At 42.0% G+C, this 15,614-nt stretch overlaps 1 protein-coding gene across 2 annotated transcripts in view; it reads right to left on the bottom strand.

Moving 5' to 3' along the window:
* Positions 1-15,614, bottom strand: part of sik2a (salt-inducible kinase 2a) — a 131,771-nt gene that overhangs the window by 88,419 nt on the left and 27,738 nt on the right. Inside the window, exon 2 of one of the 2 annotated variants that reach the window (XM_078532415.1) lies at positions 7,208-7,324. The exons of the other annotated variant lie outside the window; for it this stretch is intronic. Coding sequence (XP_078388541.1) covers positions 7,208-7,324 — 117 coding nt within the window. The remainder of the gene's footprint in view (positions 1-7,207; positions 7,325-15,614) is intronic. 2 annotated transcript variants of the gene reach the window in all.

A 15,614-nucleotide genomic window follows, 5' to 3' on the forward strand; every position in this document is an offset into this window, starting at 1 on the left:
CTACCACTTCGCTTTAATCCTGGGCTGTAATTTTGCTAACAAGTGTATTTTGTGGGACGATATAGACTAAACCATCAGAAACTAGCACTTCACTCCCACTTCCAGAGCTACTGAGTAAGCATCAGTCACGAGACGCAGACATAACTAACGTATAAATTTAACACACTTCACATTTGTTGGAGCCGAAAAAGAATGTGAATGTCAGTCTAATATATATTTGTTGGTTCTGTCTGGATGTGAATCATGTCATCTTACCCCAGCTCCTCCTCCAGTCCCAGTGTTCACACGGCGCCTGGGACTTCCTGGGATAGCCTGTTCTCAAGCCTGTGAGATGTTGGCTTTCTAATAGTTGTTAGAACATACTCAATAGCAGCCTGGTGGAGATGGCTCTGCTGCAAAGCCAGGAAGGCGATGGTGCTCTCACTGCCTGAAAAGGGTGGTAGAGGCTGAAACCCTCATAACATTTAAGAAGCGTTTGGATGTGCACTTGCGATGCCATGGCATACAAGGCTATGGGCCTAGTGCTGGAAAATGGGATTAGAATAGTTAGGTACTTGTTTGACCGGCGCGGACTCGATGGGCCGAAGGGCCTTTTTCTGTGCTGTAGACCTCTATGACTCTGGCTCTTGGTTTGCTCCATACGTTCTTGTGGCCCTTTCCAGCTGGGTGACATTGGGCACTGATCAGGAGTAGGAGCCTTGGATAACTATCAATTGTACCGCCTCACGCCAGCTGATTTCAGACACAGCAAAGATCAAGCCTGGGGCCTCTATCGCAATCAGTGTCTAGTGGTGTGACACAAATGGTTGTGCCACACTCCAGAGTGACTAAACTCTCCACAGTTCATTACATCCTTTTTTCAAATTTATTTTGGACTGGGAGTTTATAGTTGTGTGAGGGATGGGAGGGTTGGGATGACTTTGAAGTTACTTACACTGGTAGCGTAATAGGGAAGTGGAAGTATTGAACAGATATTCAGTGACTGCAAATAAAAGAGAAACAATACCTACAATCCAATCCCTACACAACTCATCTCCTCACCCAACTGTACAACTCAGAAATTATCATTTTCACGGTAAGAATTAATTTTTATTCTCTAAGTTGTGAGAAAGTTGCAAATCTTAATTTTGTTTCTCGCTTCATCTTCCCTGAGCTGGTGATAAAGCTGGGGTATAATTTTTTTTAAATGAGCGTATGTTAGAAAATCCTTACACAGCTCCCAAGACCAGCAGGAGGCCATTCAGCCCCTTGAGCCTGTTCCACCATTATATTAGATCATGGCCGATCTGTATTTCAACGCCATTAACCTGCCTTGTTTCCATATCCTGAGAGATGCTTATGTAACAAAACTCTATCAATCTCAGTCTTCAAGGCTTTAGCTGACTCCAGCCTTCTGGGGGAAGAGAGTTCCACATTTCCAATACCCTTTGTGTAAAGGAGAAAAGCTTCCTGATGTCACTCCTAAATAGTCTAGCTCCAATTTTAAGATTGCACCCCATTGTTCTGGGTTCCTCAACCAGACGAAGCAGTTTCTCTGCCTCTATCCTATCGAACCCATTTATTGTGTGAAACACCTTGAATAGATCAGCCCCTCAAACTTTCCTAATCTCAAGGGGATACAAACCAAGTTCAGCATTTTATAGAGGACACTTTATATTAAAAAAACACTTGGGAGGCATTTTTGAAGCATGGCAGGACAAACAGATACCCTCTCTTGAGTAGAGAGAGGCCCTGTCCACAAGCTACATCAGGGAATATCACTTGTACTAACAAGGAATAAACACCCAAAAATCAACTGGAAAACAACGAGTAACACGTCCAGGCCACCAGGGTGCAACCTGCAATCTGCAAGGTGGAAAACTACTACCCTTCAGTGTCTGTGCCGGTTATATCGCCGCCAATTCCTGGCCAGTGACACAGTGTGGGACGGCCAATTATTTGTTCTCCCATGAGGGTATCAGTCAGAGGCTCCAATCGAGCAGGGAGTTAAGTGAAACAGATGTTCCCAAGTTCCCAACTGGGTTACTCGGGTTTCCTTTGATCCAAAAACCTGTTGCCGAAAGTAAAGTCTCCAATTACATTTTAATTTAATCCCTCTGTGCACTTCACAGCAGAAAGTGGCTCAAACATGAGCCATTAAACCTGACGTAGAGATAGAAATAATTACACACAGATTGACGTTTGCCATTTTTATATGTGCTGTACTTGGAAATTAACACTGTGGCATTTGCTCTCTCTCTCTCTTCAACCGAGTCTTTCTCTTCCTCACTTAGCTCCCGTTTCCAGTCTGCTCCTCTTTTGCTCTTTTCCCTGTCAACAGTCTTTCCTCATCAATCTTCCTTTGAAGGTTGGAAGTCTCTGGCTGTCTCTCACAAACTAAAGCCAAGACAGCAAATATATGTTGCTATGGAGGCTGGTGACAGCAGGCAAGGGAGAAGGAAGAAGGCCTTTACAGGGGCGGTTGTCAAAAAGACTCGTTTTTTTTTTCTTTGAAGCTGGTGCCCAATGTTTGAGAAATGTTGATGGAGTGTGGTGCAATGCGGGGGCCTCAATTTCTTGCTGACCGCTGGGACCATATTAAATCCTTAATCCCACGCTGGAGAGGCGATTTTCATGCAGCTGACTGACAGAAAATTGGGAAGTAGACAAGCAAAAATTTGGAGGAAAAAAGTGAAGTTACACCCACCGGTTGCTTGTGGTCCGCCCCATAAAAGCTTCTGGGTGGGCTTCAAAACGGACAGCTCGAAACAGCCAGGTGTAGGGTTACCAACTCTGGCCAAATGTTTTCCTGGAGGTTTCACCGCATGACCCTCTGCCTCAAAGTGCACCACCCCCACACTCCTGCTATTGGTAGCCCAGCATGCCCATCATTACAGTCGACTGCATTTTCCCTACCAACTGGAAAGCAAAGGGCTCTCCATTAGTTAGTTAGATGTTTCTTGACTGCCAGTCAGCCTGGCCTTCATCCCAATTCCTTTATTTTAATTGTTAATAAACAAAGGAAATGGAAAAAAAAAATCTTTACATTGCCACTGTGACTTTGCACCTGGCTGCTCACATCAATGCCCAGGAGATTAATGTTTAAATCCTTGCGACTCCAGGGTAATTCCAGAGGGTTGGCAACCATACCATAGATCCCTGGCATGAAGCAGCTTAGCCAGCAGTTCTTAAAAAAGGTACCTGTGAAGCTGCCTCCAAAGGCCACCTGGAGGAGTGTGAGTACAGCTACTGATTCCACGGAAGGATTTAGGCCCATTGCCAGTTCCTGTTATCCCACCACACACGCACACACAAACAGACGCACCCTCTCCAATCCCCTCACTCCGTAACATCAGCTGCTTTGGTGTAGGTGCTAGCTAATTTCCCACCCTCCCTGCTCTCACAGCTTGCAGGCTGGACGTTAATAAGGCCCGACCTACCAAGTCTTCCCCTGTCGTAATTGGGAGTTCAATTGCTATACCTGCCGCCTACCCAATTCCTTGAGCAATTCAAAACCTGGGTAACAGACGGGTTCTGATACTGCCACTCTCGACATCTTTTCCCTGCCTGATGAACTGAAAAACTAACAAGTGAAATAAATTCTGCAAAGAACTCAAAACAACCCAACGTACAATTCAACAGTTTAACCTAAGCTTTTTAAATAATCTACAGAGGCAGAGGAGACTAACCCACCAGATCTTATGGCATTCGTCATTTGCTGCATAGTTCCCAGTTGCATCAAACCTGCCAAAACAAGGCGATGTCTGACAGTCTAGTCAATATCCCAGTAATTGGGAATCCACATAAAAGAACTACTGGAATGACAAACAAAGGATTAAGAAGCGCCACACTTAATAACTTGATTATAGGAACCCAACAATTTTAGTCTGTAACTGGGTTGAGACATGACTGAATGATTAGGTATTTAAGGTTCTGCGCTGGAGTAAACTCTTTTATTTTATCAATTGGTACTCTATCTCTGGAGGAAACATAATTGAAATGGATTTGCGGTAAGTCAGAATAACATGTCTGCCAAAAAAATATATCCTAGGCAAGATCAGCAAAAAAACAAAAACCCGATGGTGCTGAGTGAAGATTAAAGCCTATAAAGTCAAACCGAGCCCAATAAATGTCTGGTTCTGCTATGCTTTCTATCAGCTTGGTGAAAATCTAACCCCATCATCCAGGCAGGACGATATCGATAGTGCCTAGTGTTTATTTAGAGCCAAGTGATTACTGAGTGTAGTTTGAGACCATCAGGCAGAGACTGTTAAATTTGTTTGTGATAGAAATGTAGGAACCTCAATCCCTCATTCCAAAAGCTTGATATTTTTCAGTATTGTACCCTAAGTTTATACCATTAGATTTTTTTTTCTTAAACTGAATGGTTTCATCTTTCACGTCCACCCAATCTATACTCTGTTTTGTTAAGTTACTTTTTGCAGATTTCAAATTCATTCACCACTCCTCACCATTTTGCTAATTTTAAGTCACTTGGCCTGATTCACCATACAAGGTCACTTTGCGACATCCTGACTGCCAAATGTGGACGCTCACTGAAAATTAGATAGTATAAGATCAATGAAAAACTAATCGAACAGCCCTCAATGATGCTTAAAGGGACATGTTCTACATGAAGGAGGGATTCATAAACTTTATTTTGTTTACTTTTGAATCTGTCTTGGTATTGCTCAAAGGAAAAGGATGTGGTCGACATTTGTGTGATGTTAAGATGGTAAAGCAAGGTTGATTGGTGGGAAAGTACTCGTTGATTGATTCTAAAAACTAAACATGGATCGTTGTGAAGAGTTTTTAAATTGTCTCGAACTTCCAAGAACCCACAGAAAAAGCCCTGACAATTTATTTTCTTCTACAGACACGTGTAAAATGTTCTATATACAAGACATTTACTATATTAATACAGGTCAACAAAAGGTCATGTTCTAAATCAAGTGAGCTGCATAGGATTTCTTCATAACAATAAGTAATACGTGTTTGGCTTTCCTCTTCAAATTAAAAGAGATTGACAGACAATCTTACAACGACAACATCCATGTAGGGTGAGATATTTATCAGTGTAAACTAACAGACGTCAATACATGTCAAAATGATGCAAATCCTATTATGAAGAAAGAGGCACTGTGCTGCTGACAGCAACACAAAGCCCCCTTTGCCCCAAATAAAAAGAAGCGTCTTTTTGCAATCCCACATAATGCACTCAAATGCCTGGCTGTACAACAGGAAAAATTATGAGAAGACAGAAGATGAAACCATCAAGCCAATGAAGTTATATAAAACCCATTGTAAAATCACTGGTTAGGCCTCAGCTATTGCGTCCAATTCTGGGCACCACATTTTGGGAAGGATATCAAGACCCTGGGAGAGGGTGTGGAAGATATTCACTGAAGTGGTGCCAGGGATGAGTGATTTCGGTTATGTGGAGGGGCTGGAATTGTTCTCCTTCGTGCAGAGGGGCTTCCAGCGAGATTTAAGAGGTATTCAAAATCAAGTGGGATTTTGCTAGAATAAATAATGAGAATCTGTTTCTAATACCAAGAAAGAGAGTAAACAAAAGGACACCAATTTGAGATAATTGGCAAAAGAGCCAGAGGGGAGATGAGTTTTTTTTTTAAAAACACTTGAGTTATTACGATCTGGAATGCACTGCATGAAAGGATGATGGAAGCAGATTCAATAATAACTTTCAAAAGGGAATTGGATAAACATAGGTGAAAAGGAAAATATGCAGGGACATAGGGAAAGACTGGAGCTAATTAGACAGCTCCTTCAAAGAGTTGACAGGCATGATTGGTCAAATGGCTCCCTTCTGTGCTCTAAGATTGTGTGAAAGTAACTTTGAACAGTTTGGGTCACTTTGAATTGACACATACTATGACCCATAAATCAGGAATTAGGTTTGATCGATTTCTGTCAGGCCATGTCTCAGTCTCAAGACTGTTTCACATTCCCATCAGCTTCAGTGCACTTGCAAAGCATTGTAAACTTCGTAGGAGGTTGGTGAGCTTTTGGAATCTTTTTTAAACCACATTTTTAAATACTTTGACCAACCCTTAACCTTTCTGACCGCACTTTCAGTCGCCTTCAAAAATCTCTACTTCCCATTTCTTGCTCAGTTCCATTTTCTTGCCAGTAAAAAAAAAAGCACCTTGGGAGATATTTAATTATACTAAAGCAGTTATAGGTTAGTGGTAGCAAAAAGCTAATGAGATCAGGAACGCGATGCACATCCAGCAATATACCACAAGATCTATGTCAGCCTCGGGAGGTCACAAATCGATAGTACAATGGGTATATAATATCAAGACGCCATTTCAAATAATGGAAGAAAAACACATTTTTCTGAATTCAACAATGCACTTGTAAAGTGAACAAATCCTCATTCATTAGACTCCATAAGATCTCACAGAGTGCTCTGACAGAGTCCATCTACAGTATGGTGTTCAGATCTGGGGTCTGCATCTCAGGAAGTATATAATGGCCTTGGAATGGGGTGCAGAAGAGGTGGGGGGGGGAAAGAGAGAGCTGTTGAGGTGTAGCAGCGCAGCACAGATTCACAGGAATTACACTTAGGTTAAAAGGGTTGGATCATGGGAGGTTGGCTGCATAGACTAAGCCTGTGTTCTCTTGAGCGCAGAAAAATCAAGGAGTGATCTAATGGGGGTGTTCAAAATGATTAAAGGATTTGATGGGGTAGATAGAGAGAAACTATTTCCTCTGATGAGGGAGTCCTCAAGGGGATATAAACCTAAAATTCCAGGTACAGGGATGGTATCAGGAAGGGCTCCTTCAAAAGGGGAGTGGAAATCTGGAACTCTCTTCCTCCAAAAAGCTGTGGAGGGTGAATGTCAATTAAAAACTTCAAAATTAAGATTTTTGTTAGGCAATGATATTAAAGGTTATGAAACCAAGCCAGTAGAAGGAATCAAGTTACAGATTAGCCTTGATCTAATTGAATGGCAAAACAGGCTCAAGGGGTTGAATGTCCTGTTCCTATGTTGATAGAAAGTAAAAAATGTTCCAGATTCAGCAACAGGTTGAAACCATTTTCCTCAGGTCTATCCAGTTAGCATTCCCACCATCAAATGCCACCTTCTTTTCCAAAAGGTTTTAAGAGTGTGTGGAAAGAATTTCTCCATTGATAGGAATCTCTTCTTGGAAGAAGAAAAGGTGACTACACCAATGGGGGGTACATTTAGATGTCCTATACCTGATAGAGTTTGATGATGTGTGGATGATCCAGAAGTTTCATGATCTGCACTTCTCTGTAGATCTTCTCCAAGTTCACAGCGTCCAGTTGAGACTTGTCAATGATTTTTATTGCAACCTGTTGCCCCAATTTGAAAGAGAAAAAGGAAAATGTGAAACGTGTAAATGAAGTGAGTCCTGATTATTCTGAGCTACTGTTGTCTCAGGTCCTCAAAGCTTTGCTATTACGTTCACACTTCTGCAAATAAAATTTTGAATACTATAAAAATTGACAAAAAAAATTGCATAGCTCATTAGCAGATTTGTATCTTAAATTTTTATCGGCTTAAAAGGGAAGTCAGAAAATGCTATAAGCAGAGCGTTGATCAGCATCTGGTAAGGAAAGGCAGGCCAGTTACTTTGGTTGTGGCCTTTCATCAGAACTCACACCCCAAGCATTAATCTCTCTCTTCCAGATTAATCCCTGTTAAAAATGGAAAATGGCAGGGAATGCTTATTTCAGGTTTCTAACATTCGCAGCCTCCTTTTATTGCTACTTAAATAGGGAACATTTCTTTCAGGCTCTTCTCTCCCCCAATCTGTGCCATTTACTTACAACTTGCAAGACATGAGCAAGATTAATTAAACCAAAATGATTTACGCAAGCCAGCTGTAGAGACCGGAACTGATGCGAGTGCTGCTCAACACTTGCTAGTTAATGAACAACACTAGGGCTGAATCATTATCAGCTCAATTTTCAACAATGTACATCCTCTACCAGAGAACAGATCATTTTGGAAGGCTAGAGCAGAACAGAAGAGAATGATGAAAGGCCATTGACTGCAAATTGCATCATTGGTGAAAGGCAAGTTTAATAAATTTTTCACATAATTTTAATTTGCTGCCTGGCCATTTTTCTGACATTTTGCAATAGAAGTGACACAAATAATTCTTGCACCAAAAAAAAAAGCGGGTGGTGGAGGGGCAGAGGCACCAATTCTACAAAAAAATATGTTAAATCTACATGAAAATGACCCAACATAGTGTAAGTGGACTGAAGCAAGCATTCTGGAGTGAAGTCAGAAATGAGTTAAGGGCAGTGCCATCAATAGTCAAGCCCATCTCTCCTCCTGGATAACATTCAGATGATTCTGCAAATGAGAATTAAGCATGAATCTTGAACTGGAGCAACATTGTTGTGCGGAATGTGCAATGACATCATTGGGAGTCCATTTTCCTCCTCATGGTCCCCATCTGTACTCACTAGTGAAGTAATCTCCATAAAATATGAACCATATTTCACAGGCTGATGATGTTACCATGTGCGCTCACAGCAGGCTTGCCAGGCAGGTTGAATGATGAGCGCTGGTCACGACACTGCCGTCTGAAGCGGTGCCGTTACCATGGCCTCTCACACTCACATCTCTAGCAATACTATTATCATGCTCTCTCATACCAAGTGTAGACATCTCCTGCTGTTTGAGTGCTGCTCACAGAATGAGGATTCTTCTAGTCACTATGAGCAGCACCAAGGTAAATGAATGGAGCTTTTTTCTGGTCGGTGTCTCCATCATAAATCATTTAAAAAAAATTTTTTTTTTTTTTTAAAATGACTGGATAAAATAAAGACAAGAGAAAAATAGTCAAGGAGACCAAATTCAGTCAAGCTGCCCCTCCTGGAACAGAGTCTTATTGGACAGGATCAGAGGTCAGAGAATCCAGGCTGTAATATCATCGCCATACTCCAGATCATGCTCTCATCCATTCAGGCTCTTTTCTGGGAGTGCAGTCTCACTAAATTTCCCCTGATGTCTTCACAAATGCCATTTGCATTGCAGCGGCTGCAAGAATCCCAATTCCTAAAAGCAGATTCTGACTGCAAAACACAAACCCAAACTCACTAACAACAACCAAGAAAGCATGTAAATTGGGAAGATAAGCAACCAGGGCCTGTGAATGACATAGTCCAAACCCATTCAGTTCAAGAAAAACACCTGACTTCTCTGCAAAACAGACAGTTTAAAAATCCCTACCAAAACAATATATGTTCCACTGACCTCTGTAGCAGGTGGTTTCTACAATGGGTGGAAGATTGAAAATCTAACCCATTGATGTGGCGCTATACATGTAAATTAACCTCTAGAAAAGGAAAAAAGGGAGACCTTTCATGACCGCTGGATGTTCCAAAGTGCTTTACAGCCAATGAAGTGTTTTTTTGAATTGTAGTCACTGCTGTAATGTAGGAAACTTGTCAGCTAATTTGCACTCAACATACTTCTCATAAAGAGTAATGTGATAATGAACAGATAAGCTTGATTCTGTGATGCTGATTGAGGGATAAATATTGACCAGGACACCGGAGATAATACTCCTGCTCTTTCTCGAAATAGTGTCATGAGATCTTTTACATCCAACCGAGTTGTCAGATGGGGCCTGGGTTTAACATGTCATCCAAAAGCAGACCTCTGATAGGGCAGCACTGCACTGGAGCGTCAACCTAGATTTTTACACTCAAGTCCTGAAGAGGGACTTGAACCCACAATCTTCTGGCTCAAAGGTGGGAGAGTGTGTCACCTGCAAAAGATTCATTAATTGTAAAATATGTTTTTAATTAAATTGAACCTTTCACTTTGGAACAGGAGACAGAACAAGGGGACATAAGCTTACATCAGAGCTAGGTCATTCTTGTTACAGAAATCTGAAACTCTCTTTCCCCATTACCACCCCCACCCCTCCCCAACCCCACCCCACCCCTGCAAAAAAGCTTTTGATGCTGGGGGTCAACTGAAAGTTTCAAAACTGAGATTGATAAGATTGTGAGGCAAAGCTTTTAAGTGATATGATACCAAGGTCAGTAAATGGGAGTTAAGACATAGATCAGCCATGATTTAATTGCATTGTGGATCAGACCAAAAGGGGCTGAATGGCCTATTCCTGATCCTATAATCCTAAGTACATTCGTGGTTGTTAGGTAGGCAACTATGCCAGCCATCCATCAATAGTTGGTTCACTTTTGACACATGGAGGAATCATGCCTAAGACACTGCGATCACCATGACGATGAGGTGGCCTGTGCCCCTGTTGCCAAACTGTTTTGATGAAAGCTGATTGGCCTGTTACTTTAACTCTATTTCCCTTTCCACATATGCTGTCAGACCTGCTGAGCGTTTCCAGTCTTTTCTCTAGTTTTCATTTCAGATTTCCAGCATCCACAGTATTTAGCTTTGCTCTGCCCTCTGGTTCTTGGGCTCCTCGAACCTACTCCATGTTACCAGTTAATTATGCTCCCCATTCTATCGCTCATCTCTTCTATAATGGGTGGAAGACAGAAAATCTAGCCCATTGACGTGGCACTACACAAATAAAATTAACCTCTGGAAAGGAAAAAGAAAAGACCTTTTCATTACCACTGGATGTTCCAAAGTGCTTTACAGCCAATGAAGTGCTTTTTGAATTGTAGTCACTATTGTAATGTAGGAAACGCATCAGCTAATTTGCACTCAGCAAACTCCCAAACACAGTAATGTTCATTCACATATCCCCATGTCTGTTATTATTATGCACTTTATTTCTTTGATTTTTCCCATTATGCCTCCTATTATCTTGTGCCAAAATCATTTCTGCCACTTAACCATCACCTTTTTTTCCACTTGAGCACTTTATACAGATCATTCAATTTATTTTCAGGGTGCATGCATACGTATGTTGTTTATTGCGTGCATGTCTCCTCCTGTCCCACCCTAACATTTGTTCTGCTCCTTCCCAAATGCGGTTCACTGGTTCATCAACCAGCTCTGACAAATGATCTACACTGAAACACTCACTCCACTGTTCTTGCCACAGGTATTCAAATTTCCAGCACTTGCAGTATTTTGCCCTCACTTTTTACCAGAACTGCCCGCTCCTCTTTGACATGTGCCACAAGATCTTAGACAACCACCCACACAGTTATATGAACGGCCCACTTCAACCATTTTTAAATGGTATTAGAAAGTTAATGATCAACGCACCTAAAATGGTTGACTTGTAGTTTGATACCCGTTTGGTTAACACGGCTAATGCTTCAAGTGACTTGAAGACTGTTGATATAACAGTCCTGGTGGTTGTCGAAAATCTCGGAGCACAATTCAAAGAGGAGCTGGCAAGCGCTTTCTCAGTACAGGTCTTAATGGTGGTGAGGTGTACTGTTGACAACATAGTGTGGCACCAAGGGGTCCATGTCAGAGCCACACTTACAATCTCCAAAAGTAACTTGGATGAGCTCAAGTGTACATAACCCAAATTCTGTTGTTACCATCCTAGCTTGTACTAAATCCTGCTCACCCATCATCCTTGTCCTCACTGACCTACATTAAATGAAGGCCTATGGGACCAGGAGTCAAAGATTTATAGCCTTCTTTTCCTCTCCCAATCTCCGTAACCTTCTGCAGTCCCCACAGTCAATGCAATCTCTCTGCTCTGCCAATTCTGACCTCTTGGTCATCATTGATCTTATTCGCTCCACCAATGCCTCCAGCTGCCAAGTCCCCAAGGTCTGGATTTCCTTCCCTAAATCTCAGCTTCCATCTCTTTCGCCTCCTATAAGATGCTCCCTAAAACCTACCTCTTTGACCAAATCTTTGGTCATCTGGACCAGCCACATAAATACTGTGGCTACATGAGTAGGTCAGAGAACGGTAATTCTTCAAGAGTAACTCATCTCCTAACACCCAAAACATGTCCACCATCTATAAGGCACAAGTCAGGAGTGTGATGAAATACCCTCCACTTGCCTGGATGAATGCAGCTCCAACAACATTCAAGAAGCTTGACACCACCCAGGACAAAGCAGCCCACTTTATGGCACCTTCAACATTCACTCCCTCCACCACCAAAGTGGCAACAGTGTGTACCATCTACAAGATACACTGCAGCAATTCAACAAGCCTTCTTAGACAACACCTACCAAACCCACGACCTCTACTACCCAGAAGGACAAGGGAAGCAAATGCACAGGAACACGACCACTTCCGAGTTCCCCTCCAAGCTACACACCCTCCTGTCTTGGAACAATATCGCCATTCCTTCACTGTCGCTGGGTCTAGATCCTGGAATTTCCTCCCTAATGGCACTGTCGGTGTACCTACAACACGTGGACTGCAGCGAGCAAGAAAGCAGTTCAGCACCACCTTCTCAAGGGTAATTAGGGACGGGCAATAAATGCTGGCCTAGCCAGTGATGCCCACATCCTGTAAAAGAATTTTGAAAAAAAAAACTTATATCCCATGTGGCTCAGTGTTAATTTTACTTTGGTAATGCTCCTGTGACATGCCTGTGATTTGCTGTCCATTAAAACGACTGCTGGGAAGATTAGATTGGAAAGTTGCTCTCCACCTCAATCTTGCTCAGTTAGTGGGTATGGAAATTTCTAATTTAGGGGCTGATGTTCACTGCTACTGCACAGTGCAATAAGTTGTATAAAACTCCTTTGACTGTTTAACAAACAAGTTCAAAATACATGGACAACGCTGCCCTTCGAAAGAGCCAACGCAGACTGAATGGCCTCCTTCTGTGTTCTTCAATTCTATGAAAGAGCGAGGAATATCACATCCACACTTTATCTCATTCATTACAACACAATTTTATAGTCTCACGTTTACAAGATTTCAAAGTTCTGGAGTTCTAGAGACGAACAGGGAGGGCAAAAATACAGGCGATTAGGCTGAAAAGGATTAAAGGGAGAAGGGTGGGAATGGAGGAGGCTCATGTGGATTAAACATCTGGCACAGATCAGTTGGACCAAATGGCCTGTTTCTGCACTGTAATGTGTGCCTAATTCTATGAAGTGTGAAAAGAACACAGTCTACTTGTTCTATAAATGTACAGGCCAGTCTTGAGAATCTTACATTAAGATTTCTCAGTAATGTGCTGCAAGAACTTTTTTTTTTACTATTCAGCCTGAGTGCAGTTACCGTATCTCTAACATTTGTGCATTGCGAGTCAGCTGAGTGATTCATCCTTGACACAACGTTAACTCTGCCAGACCTATAAATGTCATCGAACCCCAGTAACTGTGAGAACTAATCAGCAATTAGCAAGAACCATGAGTCACCACTCGATCAAGTCACAAGTTTTCAAGCTGAAAACCCAGAGCTACTGTAATTTGCCCTGAGCGAAAGCCATGAGGTGAAAACTCTAATTCTAATTGAACTAATTAAGTTCTAATTGAAGTTAAACATCAATCCGGTTTTCTACAATACAATTTTTTTTTAACCTGTTTCATAAAGGATGAAAAGAGATGTTGTCTCCGGCAGTGGTATATATCAGCGAGGCAGGGATCGGAACCGATTTTAAAATGGAACTGCTGTCATTGGCACACTTTTGTTTGGTTAGAAACTCACAATGCTGCAACATAAATCACATTGAATCATGTCCCTCGTGTGTGGTCTTGTGATATGGGTCATCTGGGTCCCTTGCCAAATAAAATATGACAGCTTTCTTTTTTTAACATAAGTCACGTAAGCCATAGCTCAGTTGGCAGCACTCTCACCTCTGGGTCAGAAGGTCTTGGGTCAATCCCACTTCATGGACTTCAGCACCTAAGCTAGGCTGCCACACCCACTGCAGGTACTGAGAGAGTGCTGCACTGTCAGAGATGCTGATTTTCAAATGAAACGTTAAATGTAAGATGTGTGTATTTCGGTAAGAGCTTCTGAGTCTAGGGCAGTTTAACAGTAAGTGTTTATTAATTACTCATAATTATGTACATATATACAGAATTTGGCCTAAGCCAGGAGCTGTCTATGCTGGCCTCTACACAAGTCTCTGTCCAGTCCAAGACTGTGCTCTAGGCTCAGGTCATGTATTTCTGCACACCACATTGTGGATAGTACTGTACCCAGTCCCACGTTAATCATTTCTATGCCAGGCCCTTATACTACATCCCTTTCAGATGGACATAGCATTATTTTGAAGAACAAGACAGGTCTCCCTGGTGTCCTGGCCAATAGTTATCCCCAAACATCACCACTAAAAGCAGATGATCTGGTTATTAATGTTTGATGTATCTGGGTATTCATAAATTAGCTGCTGTGTTTCCTCCATTACAATAGTGAGTACACTTAGAAGTACTTCATTGGCTGTAAAGGACTCTGGGCATCCTGAGATTGTGAACATTGCTATATAAACGCAAATTCTCCCTTTTCACTTTGACAATTAATGAATTACCAAGATACTCCTCTACTTGAAGTAGCAATTCCAACGCTGAGGGCTCAGGGTGACTTCAAATAACCCAGAAAGAATCTGCACTCCTCATGAGATATACAGAATTTATCTTCAGGATAGTTTGAATTTTGACACGATTTCAATTCTCAATCTCTTCCAATCTACAGCATTATTACCTTTGCAGCTTTTAAACTAAAACAGCAAGCTGATAACAATGTCAAAATCTCAAGGGCAATTAGGGGTGGGCAATAAATGCTGACCTTGCCAGCGACGCCCACAACCCATGAACAAATAAATAAAAAGGGAAATGCTGCTCCAGAATGGTGGGAAACAGGATTGGTGTGAAAATTCATTACATGGTTAGATCCCAGTCTCAAAGGCGATCATCAAGGGAGTCATAAAGGAAAAGGGAACTTCCTTATTTGGTGTGTAACCCCGTCTTGTATTCTAATTTTGGGAACACTGCATTACACAGGATATTACAACACAGAAACAGACCATTCGACCCTATAGGTCAAGAGAGAGGGAGATGGTCCCAACACATCTCCTGCAGAGACCAGCTGCTGGGGCACCTGCAAGGTGAGCCCAGTGATTCGCTGGTTCTGTGAGGAAGTATCTGGCCTCTTCTCGCTGCCTATCCAGGCAAGGCAGCTGATATTTATAAAGACGCAGACCATCTCTGGCGAGAACCAAGAAATCACATGCTGCCGCAGTGTCACGCTCATAATATTTACTCATAAGCTCGTCTTTTGACGCAATTAATTGCCTATTCTCCACTGGGAGCCTTTTCAAATTTTGTTCTGTTCTTCATTCTCTTCTGGAGCTAGAGTTTTAACAGGTCACTTGTAGTTGCCTACCCCTTTTTAATCTCACCAAATCCCTATAAAAAAAGTGGAAAGCAGGTGAAGGAGAACAGGTATTTATCCCAGTGCAGTAAACGTTGCAAATTTTTGCAGTCCGATTATGGCTTTCAGCAAACCAAATAGAATGAATGACCAAAGGAGTCCCAAACCAACGACTCAATGCATTTGCCCAGTGAGCTAAGTTACATACAGCATTTGGTTCTGTACTGAGTTAGTTAGCCTCAACTATTTGTAGAGTTGCCCAATATCTGCTTCAGTGCATTTGCATTAAGAACAGCAAGGTTAGCCAGTGGTCCTGCTCCTGATCAGTGACTTCTGCAGGTGTGGATATTAGGTAGGTATGATGAGGATCAGCCTCAGCTG

This window comes from Cetorhinus maximus, chromosome 2 (assembly GCF_964194155.1).
Source record: "Cetorhinus maximus chromosome 2, sCetMax3.hap1.1, whole genome shotgun sequence".
Taxonomy (NCBI): domain Eukaryota; kingdom Metazoa; phylum Chordata; class Chondrichthyes; order Lamniformes; family Cetorhinidae; genus Cetorhinus; species Cetorhinus maximus.